The following is a 15,007-nucleotide window of genomic DNA, read 5'->3' on the forward strand; positions in this document are numbered from 1 at the left end:
AGGGGCCTGGGATATTGGCCCCCTGCCAAGATAAGAACTTCATTCCTCAGCCACCCCAGAAATTATTTATTTATATAGCACCATGGTGCTATACATGAGAAGCGGTTACATACAAATTACAGATCACTTAGGGTACCATTACACATAGCGATGCACCAGCGATCCCGACCAGCGATATGACGCGGTCAGGATCGCTGGTGCAACTAAGTGGTCGCTAGTGAGCTGCCACACAGGCAGATCTCATCAGTGACATAGCAGCGGTCGGGGGTCGCTACTTACCTGTCAGACGAGGCAATGAAGACGTCCTCCCGCCCGCGTCCACACGTCGCTCGTCGCCACAGGAAGCCCAGCAGGAAGCGGGCAACGAGAAACGGCCCAGGACGTTCTCGAGCGATCAGCGATAACCAGCGGGGAGCCAGTCGGAGGTAAGTATCAGACATAGCGATGTCGCTAGCAATATCGCTGCTGCGTCACAAAACCAGTGACGTTATGGCGATATTGCTAGCGATATCGCTTAGTGTGACGGGGCCTTTACAGTAAACAAACTAACAATCACACACTGATACAGAGGGGAGAGAGGATCCCGCCCTTTCGGGCTTACATGCTACAGGATGGTGGGGAAGGAGACAGTAGGTTGGGGGGTTGCAGCAGCTCCGGTGTTGGTGAGGCAGTAGCTCCGGTAGTGGCGAGGAGGGAGCATCCATAAGATTTGCAAAATCTGGTGCTTAGCCTCCACTTTTCCCACCTGCCCTGCGGCAATGGCAAGTGGGGTATTATTTGTGGGGTTGATGTCAGCTTTGTAATGTCAGCTGACATGAAGCCCAGGGGTTAGTAAAGGAGAGGTGTCTATAAAAGGCCCACATTACTAACCCCATGGTAAGATTGTTAAAAATACACAGAATAAAGTTGTTTATTTGAAATAAAAACTCCCCACCTTTTTCCCATTTATTACTGTAAAATTAAAAATAATAAAACACCATATTCCTCTCCTGTCGGATGATAATCCATTTGTCCCATGAAGAGCTCCAGCTGTGCTATATCTGGATTACATGGCTGGGCGGTGGCGTGATGTGACCGCTCAGCCACGAATCCAGGACGCAGCTTCAGTGATGAGCAGTAACGTCATAGAGGTTACCGCCGGTCACAGTCAGCTGTTCCCACGGGCAGCGTTGTGTGAACTGGCCGATTAACTGCGGTAACTTACTGATGCCACTGCTCGCACCATGACGAATTGACGCACGGTGCTAGCGGTGATGTCATGGTGGCCCAAATCATTTAACCCTTTAAAAACACCAGTTACTTAATCCATGAAATTTGTCGTTCTCCCCCGTTTGATGTCCAGAACCCATTTGGGTCAGGCTGGAGTGACCGGAGTTGGATGCACGGTATCACGATCTGTGGATAGGTGGTGTGGGATCAGTGGCACAAAGTCATTTAACCCTTTCGAAAACTCCCTTTGATGCCCATTTTTGTAGCTGCTTTTCGAGAGGGTCTCATCCGGGCATCACACGGAGTTGTATCTTATTATTGTGATTGTTTCTGTTATAAAACTATTTAAAAAAATTACAAATAAGAAACCGGAGGAATTAGAAGCCGCCAGCAAGATTCCTGCCTGACAAAATCTGTTTGGAAGAATGGCCGGTGTGACCGTAACCGTAGGCTGAGGGGTCCGGACCCCAGCTGCCTTGTATAAGGTGGGTGTGCTGCTGCAGTGAGTAGAATATGGCGTCAGCTAGACGAGGCCTCCCCGTGACGCCAGTGCTGAGCCAGACACATAACGGGAGATCAGCTGACGGGTCGGGAAACTGCAGCGTCACGCGCAGCCAGCGCGACCACTCCCACACAACAGACGGTGACCTCTGATTGGCCGCCACTAGAGTTCTTCATGCGCAGAGACCACGCCCCTCACAGCGATTGGTCTGTATGTAGCATGGAAGGGCGGAACGTGTTGGTACAATGTTGAAAACGCTGTTTGGTGGCGCTGGGCGGTCAGTCCTGCTCGGCGCGGTGAGCGGAGTGCTCGGCAGAAGAGCCATGGTAAGGCGGTACTGGCTGCGTGCCTCCCGGTGTAACCGCCATTGTGGCACGCTGCGCCTGGCGCTGTGTAGAGGTCGCCGTCTAGGGGAGTGCGGTTCCTGCAGGTTTCTGTCAGCTCTGGCCGGCTACAGCGTGGGCCGACTGCTGCTCGTGCACGGTGTGCAGCCCTGCTGTCTGCGGGCCTCGTGTGGGAGCGAAGGGTAAAGTCCGAGCAGCCAGAGCCCGTGTTACCTGCCCCTCCCGCCCGGTCTGAGGGGCCAGTGAGGTGATAGGGGAGGGGGTGTGCACGGAGGTTAGAGGTGGGGGCTGAGTGCTGCACATGGCTGGGGTATACCTCCGCTGTAACCCGAGTGTCCCCCTGGTGGGCTGTGAGGCCTTGCTGGGCTGCTGTGCAGTCTCCACGCCCACTCTCAGCCTTGCTGTGGTAGTAAACACGGTTTCTTAGCCCCCCCCCGGTAGCTTTGTGTTGTATCCGCTCCCTGACCGTGTGCTCTGCAGTGTGTGGATGCTTAATTTCATCATCTATAGCCTGCCATTGTGAAGCCCAACCACAGGAGGATTAAAATGGAAGCCATGGTGGCCTTTAGAAAGTCCCCTGTCTGCAGTGTCAATCCACTGGCACCCCATGATCATGTCACAAATGACAGCAGCTCTAGTGTGATGTCTGCCGGTTATGGCTGCTGAGCCTGCTCAATACACTGGTCTTTAATATAGGATGTATTGTGTACCAATGGACTTCTCCAGTTGACTGGTCACATAGGGATATACTGTATATTCCCCATCCACAAATCCTGGTTGTGGCTTACAAATGCTGAGTGACACTGACATATGGGTCCTCCAACGCAGCTCTTTTCATAGCAATAACATCGATTATCAGTAAAGGAAGTCAACCGACACTTGTGTACACAAGGCTGACACTTCATGAGGATCTGATCATCTGGCCAACATCTTTTGTTTTCAGCATTAATTTGTATATGATCGTTCTGCTGGTCATTGCCCATTGGGGAAGGCAGAATGTGGTTACACTGCATACATTGCTCCACACTTTGCTATGTTTTGATGGATCTTCCCATGGCTTAAACAGTCTGTCATTAATGGTCCCATGTAACACAGCTGAGGAAAATAAGTGTCTTTCATCCTGGATCCACTTATTTGGGTCATATGAACGTAGCACACTGGTTATAGCTGCCTACTAACGTTTCATGGCTGGACTGTTTCCATGTGATAGTACCGTCTCTTGTACAACACACCTCTCCATTCCCTTCCAGAGTATCCTACAAGCCTGTCTAATAGCTCTGTGGCTCTTTGATGTACCAAAGGTGAGACCTGTGTAGCTGGAAGTCTGTCTGCCGCCTCCCTTTCTATATGAATCGTGTAGGATTCGCCTGAACTTTAGTAAACCGGGGACTCATGATAGCCCAGAGTGTTGTGGAGCTGCGTGTGTCGCCTTGCCTTCACAATACATGCCATGAATCCACAAGATATAATGCTTTGTGCAACCATTTGACAGTAGCGGTATGTGACCCATAATATGGTCCATGACTGAGGCCAATAGTACTGTATTGCCCATTCATCCTTGCTGTAATCTCAGCAAAACCCATGTCTCAAAACAAAATGGTTTTGTTTAAAAACTGCTTTATTTACCCACCTTGTGCCTATCTCCAAGTCCCCGCTGCTGCTTCTAGTGTTACTGTCTGCAGTCACTGCCATGGCGCTGCAGCCAATCTGCGAGCTCAGTGGCTCTGAACCACTTTGTTGTCTACTTGGATAGAGCTGCTGATTGGCTGCAGTATCATTGATCTGACCTCAACAGTGCAGACAATAACACATCAGGAGCAGTGAAGAGATTCCAGGAGGGTTAATAAAGCAGTGTCTGGTAACGTTCCAAAATAAACTTTTTTCTACTGGCAAATCCCTTTAGGACAATCCCCAAATGTATGGCTGGCAGACTTGAGCAGTGATCGTAGGTGGGGGTATTCTGAACTTTCAGAACTAGGGCAGATAACATTATGTAACACAATAATGTGGGCTTTATATTTGCTTGTGTTGCAGTGTGCTCGGGTGGATGACTGGAAGAATGCCAAAAGCATCTACGAGTTCTCTGCTACAGACATTGATGGCAATGCAGTGTCCCTGGAGAAATACAGGTACCTGTCGCTTACTATCTCCTGTGTTTTGCTGTAGATGTGCCCAGCCTCCCATTGGTTAAGTCAGAGCTGGGGATTAGTGGTCACTTGTGCTTGATGAACAATGGTGCTCTTGTCACAAATAATTATGTAATGCTTTTTCACAGGGGCTTTGTCTGCGTCATTGTAAATGTAGCATCGAAATGAGGAAAAACTCCAGTAAACTACACTCAGCTTGTTAACCTTCACGCCAAATATGCTGAGAGTGGTTTACGCATCCTTGGGTTTCCTTGCAACCAGTTTGGGAAACAGGTACAGACTGTCTTTTCTTTTAATACATTATATGGAAGGAACCTGCTAGAGAAGCTTGCATATAATGGGAAAGAAGCACTGTGAGTAATATATTTTCTAGCCCCATTGCAATAGTTGGTTTACAAAAAGTATGGGTTCATATGTACTATCATCACCTTCACACATTGTATGAGTCTGTGTACATCAGAAGTGGCTTGCTCTCTGTAATGCTGCCTTCCCACCTTCAACACATAATGTCATGCCAGCCCTGGGGATCCCAGAAGGTAAGGGATCTTCAAACATTTCGTCTGTCTAATCTCCTGGCTGATGGACTGCAGTCGTTCCCCCCCCCCCCCCCCCCCAAAAAAAAAAAAATCTGCCTCTCTACCTCAGCGACTACTTCTAGTGCACACACTGTTCTGGCTGCTTTGATTTGCGGTGCAGAAGAGAATCTAAACACTTGCACAGTGTACACATCTATTGCAAAGGAGCTATAATCTTCAGGGTGTGCCCTTAAGACTTCAGTGCGCTAGCTTCTAGATCAGATATGTTGGAGATTAGGGAATGAGGCTTTCAGTGATTAGCATGGGATTACATAATATGGCTGTGGTACTAGCCTTGTTTGTGTACTACTCACATGGCTTGTAGTGATAGTTAAAAACAGATTCAGCAGCAGTCAGTTGGCAAAGTTTTGTAGTCACAACTTTCTGTTTGGATATACTGTATATATCTTGTCTAACTCTTCACTACTGGACATTTGAACTTGTCCTAAAACCCTGACCCAGAGCAGCTTGTATACTTTAACCACTTTCTACTAAATGGTCAGTGTGTGCATACAGCTGAAGTGGGTGACTTATATTAATTGTTCCTTAATAACCAATTAAGTCTTAGTATGGAGGCATATTCTATAGTCATAGAAAATGGTTATTAATGTGTAGCTGCAAATTTTTCTTCTCTCCCATGTAAGGAACCTGGGGATGAAGCTCAAATAAAGGACTTTGCTGCTTCCTACCACGTGAAATTTGACATGTTTAGTAAGATCGATGTCAACGGTGATGGTGCACACCCTTTGTGGAAATGGATGAAGGCTCAACCCAAAGGGAGGGGCACTCTTGGGGAGTAAGTGTCAGTTGTTCACAACATACTGTAAATTATAGGCTTGTGTAACAGACTAACCTGAGAAGATTAATAACATGTACACTTCAGGCTGAAGGTTGTGTACTAGACTCTTAATGACTTGGGCTAACTGCATTGTTTGCCCCACCCACCCTTCTCAGTCAGTCGGGGGGGGGGGGGGGGGGGCTACTGTAACTTGTGCCAGTGGACTAGCTCCTTGGATTCAGTCACTTGTGAGTGGCATACTCTAAGTCCCTGTTAAGATGGCGAATGCAGTGCTCCAGGAATCCTAAGGGCTTATTCCCAGCTTTGGGTAGTGTGCTGTTCCTAGTGCACAAGACTTTATAGTGAACAAAACCAGTGGGGGGGGGGGGGGAAAAACAGTGTACATATACACTAATGAAAATAAGTAAAGCAAGTGCATTAAATGAACATGGGGTACTTGGTAAACACTGTTCTGATCAAAAAAGCATAAAGCTATCTCACAAACGGCAAGGTGCTTAACTCTGGTTAGTGTAGTTACTATCCCAAATAGGTACACCTTGCTGTTGGTGGAACAGCTTTATGCTTTTTTTTTTTTTGTTTTCTTTTTTGTCTGCTTTTATGGCCAGTGTGAACATGCTTTTACATCATGCATGTCATCCAAGCCTACTTCACTTTTTATTTTTTATGGCTTCATAGTGGTATAGTTTACATGGGTGGCTTTTAGTTGATATAGACAAAATGACCTCAAATATCTAATAGTACCAGTTGGCATGGCAGGAGCTGCAGTCAGCCACTCCCTCTAGCCATGCCAAGAGCAAACTATCACACAAATTCAGTCCAAGGCCTTTCACAGGTCCCGGTCTCCAGTATGTGGTGGCAGTTTTCAAATGTACTGGAGACACTTACACACATAGACACATTCAAGTGAATGTCTGTGGACATGTCAGTGTGTTTCCATGGGCAAAATATGTTGTGTTTTTTTTTTTTTTTGTTTTTTTTTTTTTTTTTTAACAGCAGCACGGGTAGCAAAAATTCCCACACGGGGATGTCATGACTGTGACACGTACTGGCGTCTGAGACAGTGGTACAGTAAGCGCTGTTACCCAGTGTCTGGTACTGAAGATGGCTCATCATTCTCCACTGGTCTGCTGGCGATCAGCGTGAGCAGGGGAGAATGTTAAGTTATAATCAACTCATAACAGCAAGAGCAGGTGGTAGCTGATGGGAGTAGTAGTCCCATCAGCTGTTGCCTGTTCTCACTGTTATCACTTGAATTGAATGCTAATCATTCTCCCCAAATCATGCTGATCACTGATTGAGCAGGGTAGAATAGCAGGCTTCAGCATCAGGGGAACAGCGCTTAAGGTGCCGGTACGTGTGGTATTGAATCGGCAAACTGTTGCCACACGAGTGCCACATGTATTACACACTATCTCCAGTATTGTTTTTCCCAGTACTGTAACTATCAGGACATGTGAAACAGGCCAAAGGCTGTGTTAACATGATACTAAATATGAGTATTAAACCTTTACTTTCCAGGGGGCATGGCCTAGCACTGATGTGAGCAGACGCTAGGCAGAGGAGCTCTGCCATCAGCTTTATGAAAAATCCTTCATCAGGCCGCTTTAGCACTGATCTGGGCACATCTATTGGCACAGTAAGTGCATAAGAGTCGGGAGACGCCGGGAGTACAGAGGAGCGCTGAGATGGGAAGGAGGAGGCAGAAAGACATCGGGGAGGTCGGCAGCGTGACTGCACAAGATGGCGCCGGGAAAGTGGAGGAGGCGCGGAGACAGTCTGAAAGCTGTGGTAAACGGTCACAGATCCTCCAGAAGCTGCAGCGCTTTGCAAGGGAGGAGGAGGGGGACACCGGAGAAGGTATTGTGCTGGAGGGAGGAGTGAGCGATGCAGCCACAGGAGATGCTGATAACAGGAGGAGAGGGGGAGGGGAAGTCACTGGCCCTGAGTGTATGTCTGAGGAGGAAGACAGTGGAGCTGATGATGAGACCCCTGAGAGAGAGCCGACCCTGAAAGATGTCTTTATGGTGGTGTCGTTTTGCAAAAGGACACTGACTAGATTGAATAGTCGGGTTGATAAGATTAAAGAAGAAATCACTGGCATTAAGGAGGCACTGAATAAGGCTGATACTAGGATGGGTGCTGTGGAAGAGAGGGTTAGCACCACTGAAGACTCTGTAAACAAAATGCAGAAAACTCAGACTCAGCATGCTCAAAAGATATCAGAAGTGCACTTAAAACAGGACGACTTAGAAAATAGATCAAGGAGGAACAACCTTAGATTTGTGGGCTTTCCAGAAAAAGCAGAGGGCAGCGACCCCACCGACTTTATTGAGCAATGGATCTTATCCAAGATCGGCAGACACGCTCTCCGGGGTGTTCGCAGTGGAGAGAGCGCACGTGTCCCCCTACGACCCCTCCCACCGGGTAGTGCTCCCCATACTATGCTGGCTAGGATACTAAATTGCAGGGACAGAGACTATCCTCCGGGAAGCCAGGAAGCTGCAGGACCTCATGTTTAATGGAAGCCGTATAGAAATATATCCGGACTATTCAGCAGAGGTCAAGAGAGGAATGAGAGCGCTGGGAGTAAAGTATTCTATGATGTATCCTGCCAAATTGAGAGTTGCAGCGTTGGGGTCTGTTCAGTTCTTCCCGACCCCAGAAGAAGCCGTCAAATGGATGGAGAACAATCGCTCCAAGCTGGGAGCAGAGAGACAGAGAAGGATGAAGTAGAGACTCCCGGACATATATCCTCTTCTCTTTTTGATGTGGTGCCCCGAGGTACCTGGTTTTTTCAGAACTATTTTTTTAGGGGTATTGATCCCCGGACGTTTTTGATTATTATTGCAATATCCTTGTTTGAAAATGTTATGCGGCCTGATGAGTACTGTTGAGCATTCTTGTTTTTGATGGTGGGAGCGATGGACGCCAAAGGAGTGGAGGAGATTCAGTGGCTTTGTATGGGTTTGCAATAACTGGGTGCTGGCTGTACCCTCTCTCGTTGGAAAGAGAATCAGCTAGATTGGGATAGAGGGGAGGGAGGGGGGAGTGGAGGGAGACAGGGAGGGCCTTGTTATGGGGTAGTTCATATACTGCAATATAATATAGTGACCATAGGAGCTCGGTTATATTTTATATCTTTAGGACATAATGAGTGGTGATGCAAAAATCCTAAGTTGGAACATACGGGGAGTGTCTGATCCAAATAAAAGAGCGGCAGTTATGGCAGAAATTAGGAGGCATAGTCCAGCTATCACATGTTTATTGGAAACCCACTTGATTAAAGGAAAGGAAAACTGGTTGGGAGGGGAAAAAATGGATCGCTCGGGCCTATCACTCTATGTACTCGGCTTACGCAAGGGGAGTATCTGTACTGATACACTATAGTACTCATTATGAAGAAATTGATTCTTGCATAGATAAAGACGGACAGTTTGTCTCTTTGCACTGTCTAATTTCTGGAATATGCATAATTGTGGTGGCCCTCTATATTCCACCCCCATATTCGAAAAAGAAACTGCAGGAGAGCTTTGAATGGATTGGGGGGAGAGGGGATTGTCCAGTGCTAATATTAGGAGACGTTAATGTTATGAATGAGTTTTGGGACCGGGCGGGTACCGCGGGAAATTGCTCTAGGAAAGACAAGATGACTCCATTTGGGATATATGTTAGCGAAATGGACATGATAGACTTATGGAGAGTACGCAATGAGGGGAAAAAATGCTTTTCGTGTTATTCGACCTCGTATCACACTTTATCACGAATAGACTTAGCACTGGGTAATAGGGGCATGGACAGAATGGTTGGGACGGTGGAATACTTACAGAGACTTATCTCCGATCACAGGGCAGTTGTGGTTAGTCTGAGAGTGGGAATAGGGAAAGGGAAGAGAGCAGGGGGGACAATCCACCCGGAATGGCTCAAATGTTTAAACATGGGAACTATTAAAAATGATATTGAGTTTTTTTCAGTTAAACGAAGGTACTGCGGATCCACTTATAGTATGGGATACCATGAAAGCTTACTTGCGGGGATTATTCATACGAGATATTTCGAGGCAAGTAAATCAGGAGGCAGCAGATAGGCTGAGCAGAGGAGGAAATGATAGACCTAATACCGACACCCAAAACGCATTAAAAGAAGCACAAGAGGAAGTAAATAAGTTGTACCTACAGGGGATAGATAAGAAAAGGGCATTCCAAAAAGCATTGTTCTATGAAGAGGGGGGAAAAGGTGGGACACTTATCAGTGATTACTACAGCGCAGAAACAACCCTCACAAATATACAAAATTGTCACTAGAGATGGGGCAGTCCATAAGGATACTACTGAGATTTTGGATTGTTTTAAGGAATACTATGTAGAACTGTATACTTCGGAATTGAGGGCCTCGGATCTGGAGATGGATAGATATTTACAAGAGATAGAATTACCTAAGTTGGATGATATTGATAAACAAAACTTGGAAGAATTATTTACTGTGGAAGAGGTAGAGAAGGCTATCCATTAACAAATGACAGATCACCTGGATCTGATGGGATCCCAGGAGAAGTGTACAAAGAGTTAATAGGAATTGTAGCACCCAAACTTAAGCATGTATTTGAGGTAGCAGTGGAGAAAGGGGTATTGCCAGGATCTATGAGGGAGGCTGTAATCGTGGTGATTCCTAAGGAAGGGAAGGATGCCTCATCCGTAGAATCCTATAGACCAATCTCATTATTGACATCAGATGTTAAAATACTAGCCAAAATGTTGGCGATAAGAATGTCTAGAGTTGTCCCAAAATTGATACATCCAGACCAATCAGGGTTCTTACAATATAGATCCACCGCCATTAACCTGCGAAGACTTTTTTTAAATATTCAAATCCAAGCAGATAACGGGGGGGAAAGGGTGGTGGTCTCATTGGATGCACGAAAGGCATTTGATAGGGTAGAGTGGAAGTATTTATGGGCAGTACTAAAATGCATGGGATTTGGGCATAGATTTATCTCCTGGGTTAAGTTACTGTATGTAGACCCCAAAGGATTTATTAGGATTAATGGGGAGACTTCAGAGGCATTTGGGTTGTTCAGAGGAACTCGCCAGGGATGTCCATTGTCGCCGTTATTGTTTGCTGTAGCGATGGAACCGTTAGCGGCTAAAATTCGTAATTCCAAGGAAATACAAGGCTTTAGATATGGGGAATTGGAGGAAAAGATCGCCCTATACGCGGACGATATACTCCTGTTCTTGAAAGACGGCGGAAAAGCACTGACTGAGGTCATGGACCTTATAGGGAAATTTGGACACTTCCGGATTGAGAATTAATTGGGACAAGTCATGTATCATGGGGGTTGATAGAGAGCTGGGAGTTCGAGATGAGGGGGGATAGCTGGACACTTGAAAGTAGTTAAGGAATTTAAATACCTCGGAATATGGGTATCTATGCCTGTGTCTAGATTTCTCGAACTAAACTTGGACCCATTACTAGTTAAATTTAAAGTTAAGATGACAGCATGGTGTAAGCTAGTACTATCAATAGTGGGGAGGACAAATTTAATTAAAATGATTATGATGCTTCAGTTGATGTACGTCCTTCATAATGCCCCAGTTTGGATCCCAAAGAAAAAATTTTACAAAATTAACACCATTTTTAGGGAATTGATTTGGGGGAAAAAGCAAGCAAAAATTAAATTGGAAATACTGCAAAGGGGGAAGGAAGAGGGTGGGTTGGCAGCGCCAAATCCATGGGTATACTTTGTAGCAACCAGGGGCAGCACTTTAGGGGCTGGAGAGAAGAGGGGAATTTGAGCGTTATGGGGAGAGTTTTGGCCCAAATGACCAACAAGAGAACACTGGTACAGAGTCTAGAAGCAGGAAACTTCGGGAGATTAGGGAAGGACATGCCCACATTTGGACTAATGCACAAAATATGGCAGCATATCAAAATTCTTAGAGTTGAGGAATTGATGACATACACACCTATCTGGGATAATGTGAACCTTTCTGAACTATACAAACTGCGGGACTTTATTGATTGGGAGAGGAGAGGTTTGCAATATGTGTGGCAACTATTGGAAGGGTCTGAGATCAAGTCTTTTACTGTTTTAAAAGAAGAGTTTGGACTCCCATGTGGGGAACTTCGATATTTTGGTCTCAGGCATGCATTTCAAGCGCAGAAACGGATAATGAATATGACGGTACAGAGAGATGTGGTATTGGATTTTGTGTGTGCGTCTGGGGGTACGAGAGGTGTTCTACCATCTATAGAGACTTATTATACTCTTACTTGGCTGGGTCTCCCTTAACAGTAAAATCTAAATGGGAGAGAGAAGTGGGGGGAAATAGTAGATGACACATGGGAGTATATTTTAGAGTATATACCTAAACTCTCTTTGAGTGAGCCAGGTAGGATATCGCAACTATATATTGTACATAGAACATATAAGACTCCAGAACTTATGAGGAAAATGGGCTTGAGGGAAAACGTGGAATGTCCAAGATGTGGATTTGAACCTGCGGGAATGCTTCATATGCTTTGGTCTTGTCCACAACTATCATCATACTGGGAGGAGGTTATAGGGCTTGTTGAGAAGATATATCGATGTGTTATAGGAAGGGACCCGGTAACGTGTGTGGGGTATGTGGAGGAGGTGTCGGTGGGGAATGCCTATAAGTCCATCATAGCAAAACTCTTATATATTGCCCGTAAGCTGATAGCTCAAAAATGGATCGATGCTGAACCCCCAACGGTTGGGGAGTTTGTTACTCGTGTGAATAATGTAATTAGATTGGAGGAGAGAATTTACAGAAGGCGACATACGGAAGTTCACTTTGAGAAACTCTGGGCCATGTGGTTACAGTGGAGACAATCACATTGAGAGTCTGTATTGCAGCTGGGAAGGGGGGGAGGAGGGAGGTGGTTGGGTTAGTTTATCTTCTTGACGGGGAGGAAATTGAATGTCGTGTAAATCTCTATATGCAATGGAAATGATTTGTAAGATGTGCTTGAATGTAATTATAACGACATTTGAATATAATAAAATTCTTTGGTTTAAAACCTTTACTTTCCACTCCAGGATTTTTTTTTTTTTTTTTTCAAACCACCAACTTACACAGGCAGTAAGACCTAAGTACAAATATTTTCAATGTTTAGCTTTAAAATCCAACTGAATCTTTACAGTGCAAGTCTAACTAGAATTGAGCGAAACAGGTCGGCCAGATTCATAAGTCGCCGACTTATGGCAAAGTTGCGTTTAGCCAACTGAAACCCGACCACAGCGTGAAGCCGGCCATGCACTTTAAAAAAAACAAAAAAAAAAAAAACGGTCCGGTATGTAGGTGTGTTTACTGTCCTCCACTCCCTGCTTACTTTGCTTCCCCATTGACTTGCATTGGGTTTCAGTCAGACCTTCGACTTTTTCCAATAGTCACCCGATTTCATTCGACTCGACTTTGAGAAAGTCGTGCTTCATGAAACCTGACTCGACCCTAAAAAAAAGCAAAGTCGCTCGTCTCTAAGTCTAAGGCTGTGCACACACTGCGGAATCTGCTGCGGATTGATCAGCGTGGATTTTCAAAATCTGCCAATTATCCTGTGGTTTTACCATCTCCTCAATGGAGGAGATGGTAAACCGCAGAAAATCCGCACGGAAAATTCCGTTGCATCTGCACTGCAGTTTCCATTTCCCATAGGGAATAATGGTACTGTACACCGCAGCAGAAACTGCTGCGCATCTGCAGGGCCAAATCTGCTGCGGATCCGCAGAGTGTGCATACCCTTATATTACCTTTTTGGGTTCTCAGCAGGCAAACTCCTCCTGTACTTAGTAAATGCTGTTTGTTCACCAATTCAAGGCAACCACAGCTTTTCCATAAAATTTGCATCTGTTTCATGCTTTAGCGGTGGATAATCTGGGCAAGATGAGTGCTTTTTTTTTTTTTTTTTTTTTTTCCATAGTATTATATACTTAATTTTTTTTTTTTTTTTCTCTTCCCTTTCCCCAGTGCAATTAAGTGGAATTTTACCAAGGTAAGGCCCTTAAATTAATGTTGCTTACAAATATTCTTGCTTTCTGCTCCTTTCAATTTATGAATGAATATTCTTACAGTTCCTTATTAACAAAGAGGGTCAAGTTGTTAAGAGATATAGCCCCATGGATGATCCAGTTGTAAGTCTGCATCTAAGATGTCTTTATTTTTTGTTTAATAATGACCAGGCATCAAGAATCTGAAATGTTCATTTTCCTTTAGGTGATAGAAAAGGATCTTCCAGATTATATTTAAGATGTTCCGTACTCACAGGGTTTGCCAGTTGATTGCAGTCTTCGTTCCCGATAATGATGGTATGCTTCAAAACCGTGAGGGGGAGGCAGATCTGAAGGTGTGTTGGCGTGCACCTGTGGAAGGAGACTGAACTTCACTGACAGCATCTGAACAGTGGATCTAGGGATCATGTAATTTATACCAATAAACTATGCATTTCAAAGTTTCCTGTCACTGTTTTTTCAGTGTTATAGTGAGGCACTAAAACAAGGTATTGGTTAACACTGCACTAATTAAGCCTGGATTAACTTAATACCACTTTGTTTAAAAAAAAAAAAAAAAAAAAAAAAAAATCACCATCAAACTCTGCAAGGGTGTGACATCATTATTCTGTTCTATTGTTACGTGGATGTAAGGGTTCACTTGTTGATTGGACTGAGTTGGATATAATTCACACTTCATGTGCCTGTGTGTGGTAGAAGAGCATCTTTTATATTAAAGCCACAGCTGGTAAAAATTCATCAGAGCCATTGCGGCACATGTGTACTGCATCACAGGTCCCTCTCATGGATCTCTCACGTGAGCCAGAAGGAGGGAAATCCCTTGTGACGTCACTATCCCTCTGCGTCACTCATGGCAGCCACGGGTGAAATACACAGGGAAACTGCTGCACTAGGCATGCGCACACGCTGAGAAACGTCCTGTTAAGTGTGGGCACAAGTAAGGGAAAGTCCTATAATATATAAGGCAGTGCTATACTTAAGTGAAGATGCAAATGGGAAAATATCCTTATACTAAATGGTGTAAAAAGGGAATGTGATAATCATAATAAGAGTGCAGATCCTAGAAGAATATAAACTGAGGGGTGTCACACTATTAAGATAGACACTACTTGGGAGCGCCAGTTACAATGTGATATAAGTGGGGAACTAACCCCTGATGGAGTGAAAGTGACAAGTGATAATACTCACTCAAACATGATAGTGACATAGCAAAAAAACTGTGTACAAAAAAATGTAACAAAACATGAATAAAATATATAAGGATAAAAAAAAATTGTATAATATATACAGGAACAGTCCCAACAAGAGAAGACTGATTGTAGAATAAATTGTCTGGATAGAATCATAGAATCGTAGAGTTGGAAGGGACCTCCTGGGCCATCTGGTCCAACCCCCTGCTCAA

General features: G+C 44.9%; 1 protein-coding gene across 2 annotated transcripts; it reads left to right on the forward strand.

The window, feature by feature from the left end:
* The first annotated feature begins 1,904 nt into the window (after positions 1-1,904).
* On the forward strand, positions 1,905-14,048 carry GPX4 (glutathione peroxidase 4). 2 transcript variants are annotated; one of them, XM_073547165.1, is made up of 8 exons: positions 1,935-2,037; positions 3,306-3,356; positions 4,090-4,184; positions 4,331-4,475; positions 5,422-5,573; positions 13,565-13,589; positions 13,669-13,728; positions 13,811-14,048. In XM_073547165.1, the coding sequence occupies exons 1-8, from the start codon at positions 1,957-1,959 to the stop codon at positions 13,841-13,843; spliced, it is 642 nt and encodes a 213-aa protein (XP_073403266.1). In that variant the 5' UTR covers positions 1,935-1,956; the 3' UTR covers positions 13,844-14,048. The 2 variants fall into 2 exon arrangements, with proteins under 2 accessions (XP_073403274.1, XP_073403266.1); XM_073547173.1 differs by lacking the exon at positions 3,306-3,356 and having other exon boundaries at positions 1,905-2,037.
* Positions 14,049-15,007: the final 959 nt, after the last annotated feature.

This window comes from Dendrobates tinctorius, unplaced genomic scaffold, assembly GCF_039654945.1.
Source record: "Dendrobates tinctorius isolate UK_male_01 unplaced genomic scaffold, ASM3965494v1 ptg000011l, whole genome shotgun sequence".
Lineage (NCBI taxonomy): Eukaryota > Metazoa > Chordata > Amphibia > Anura > Dendrobatidae > Dendrobates > Dendrobates tinctorius.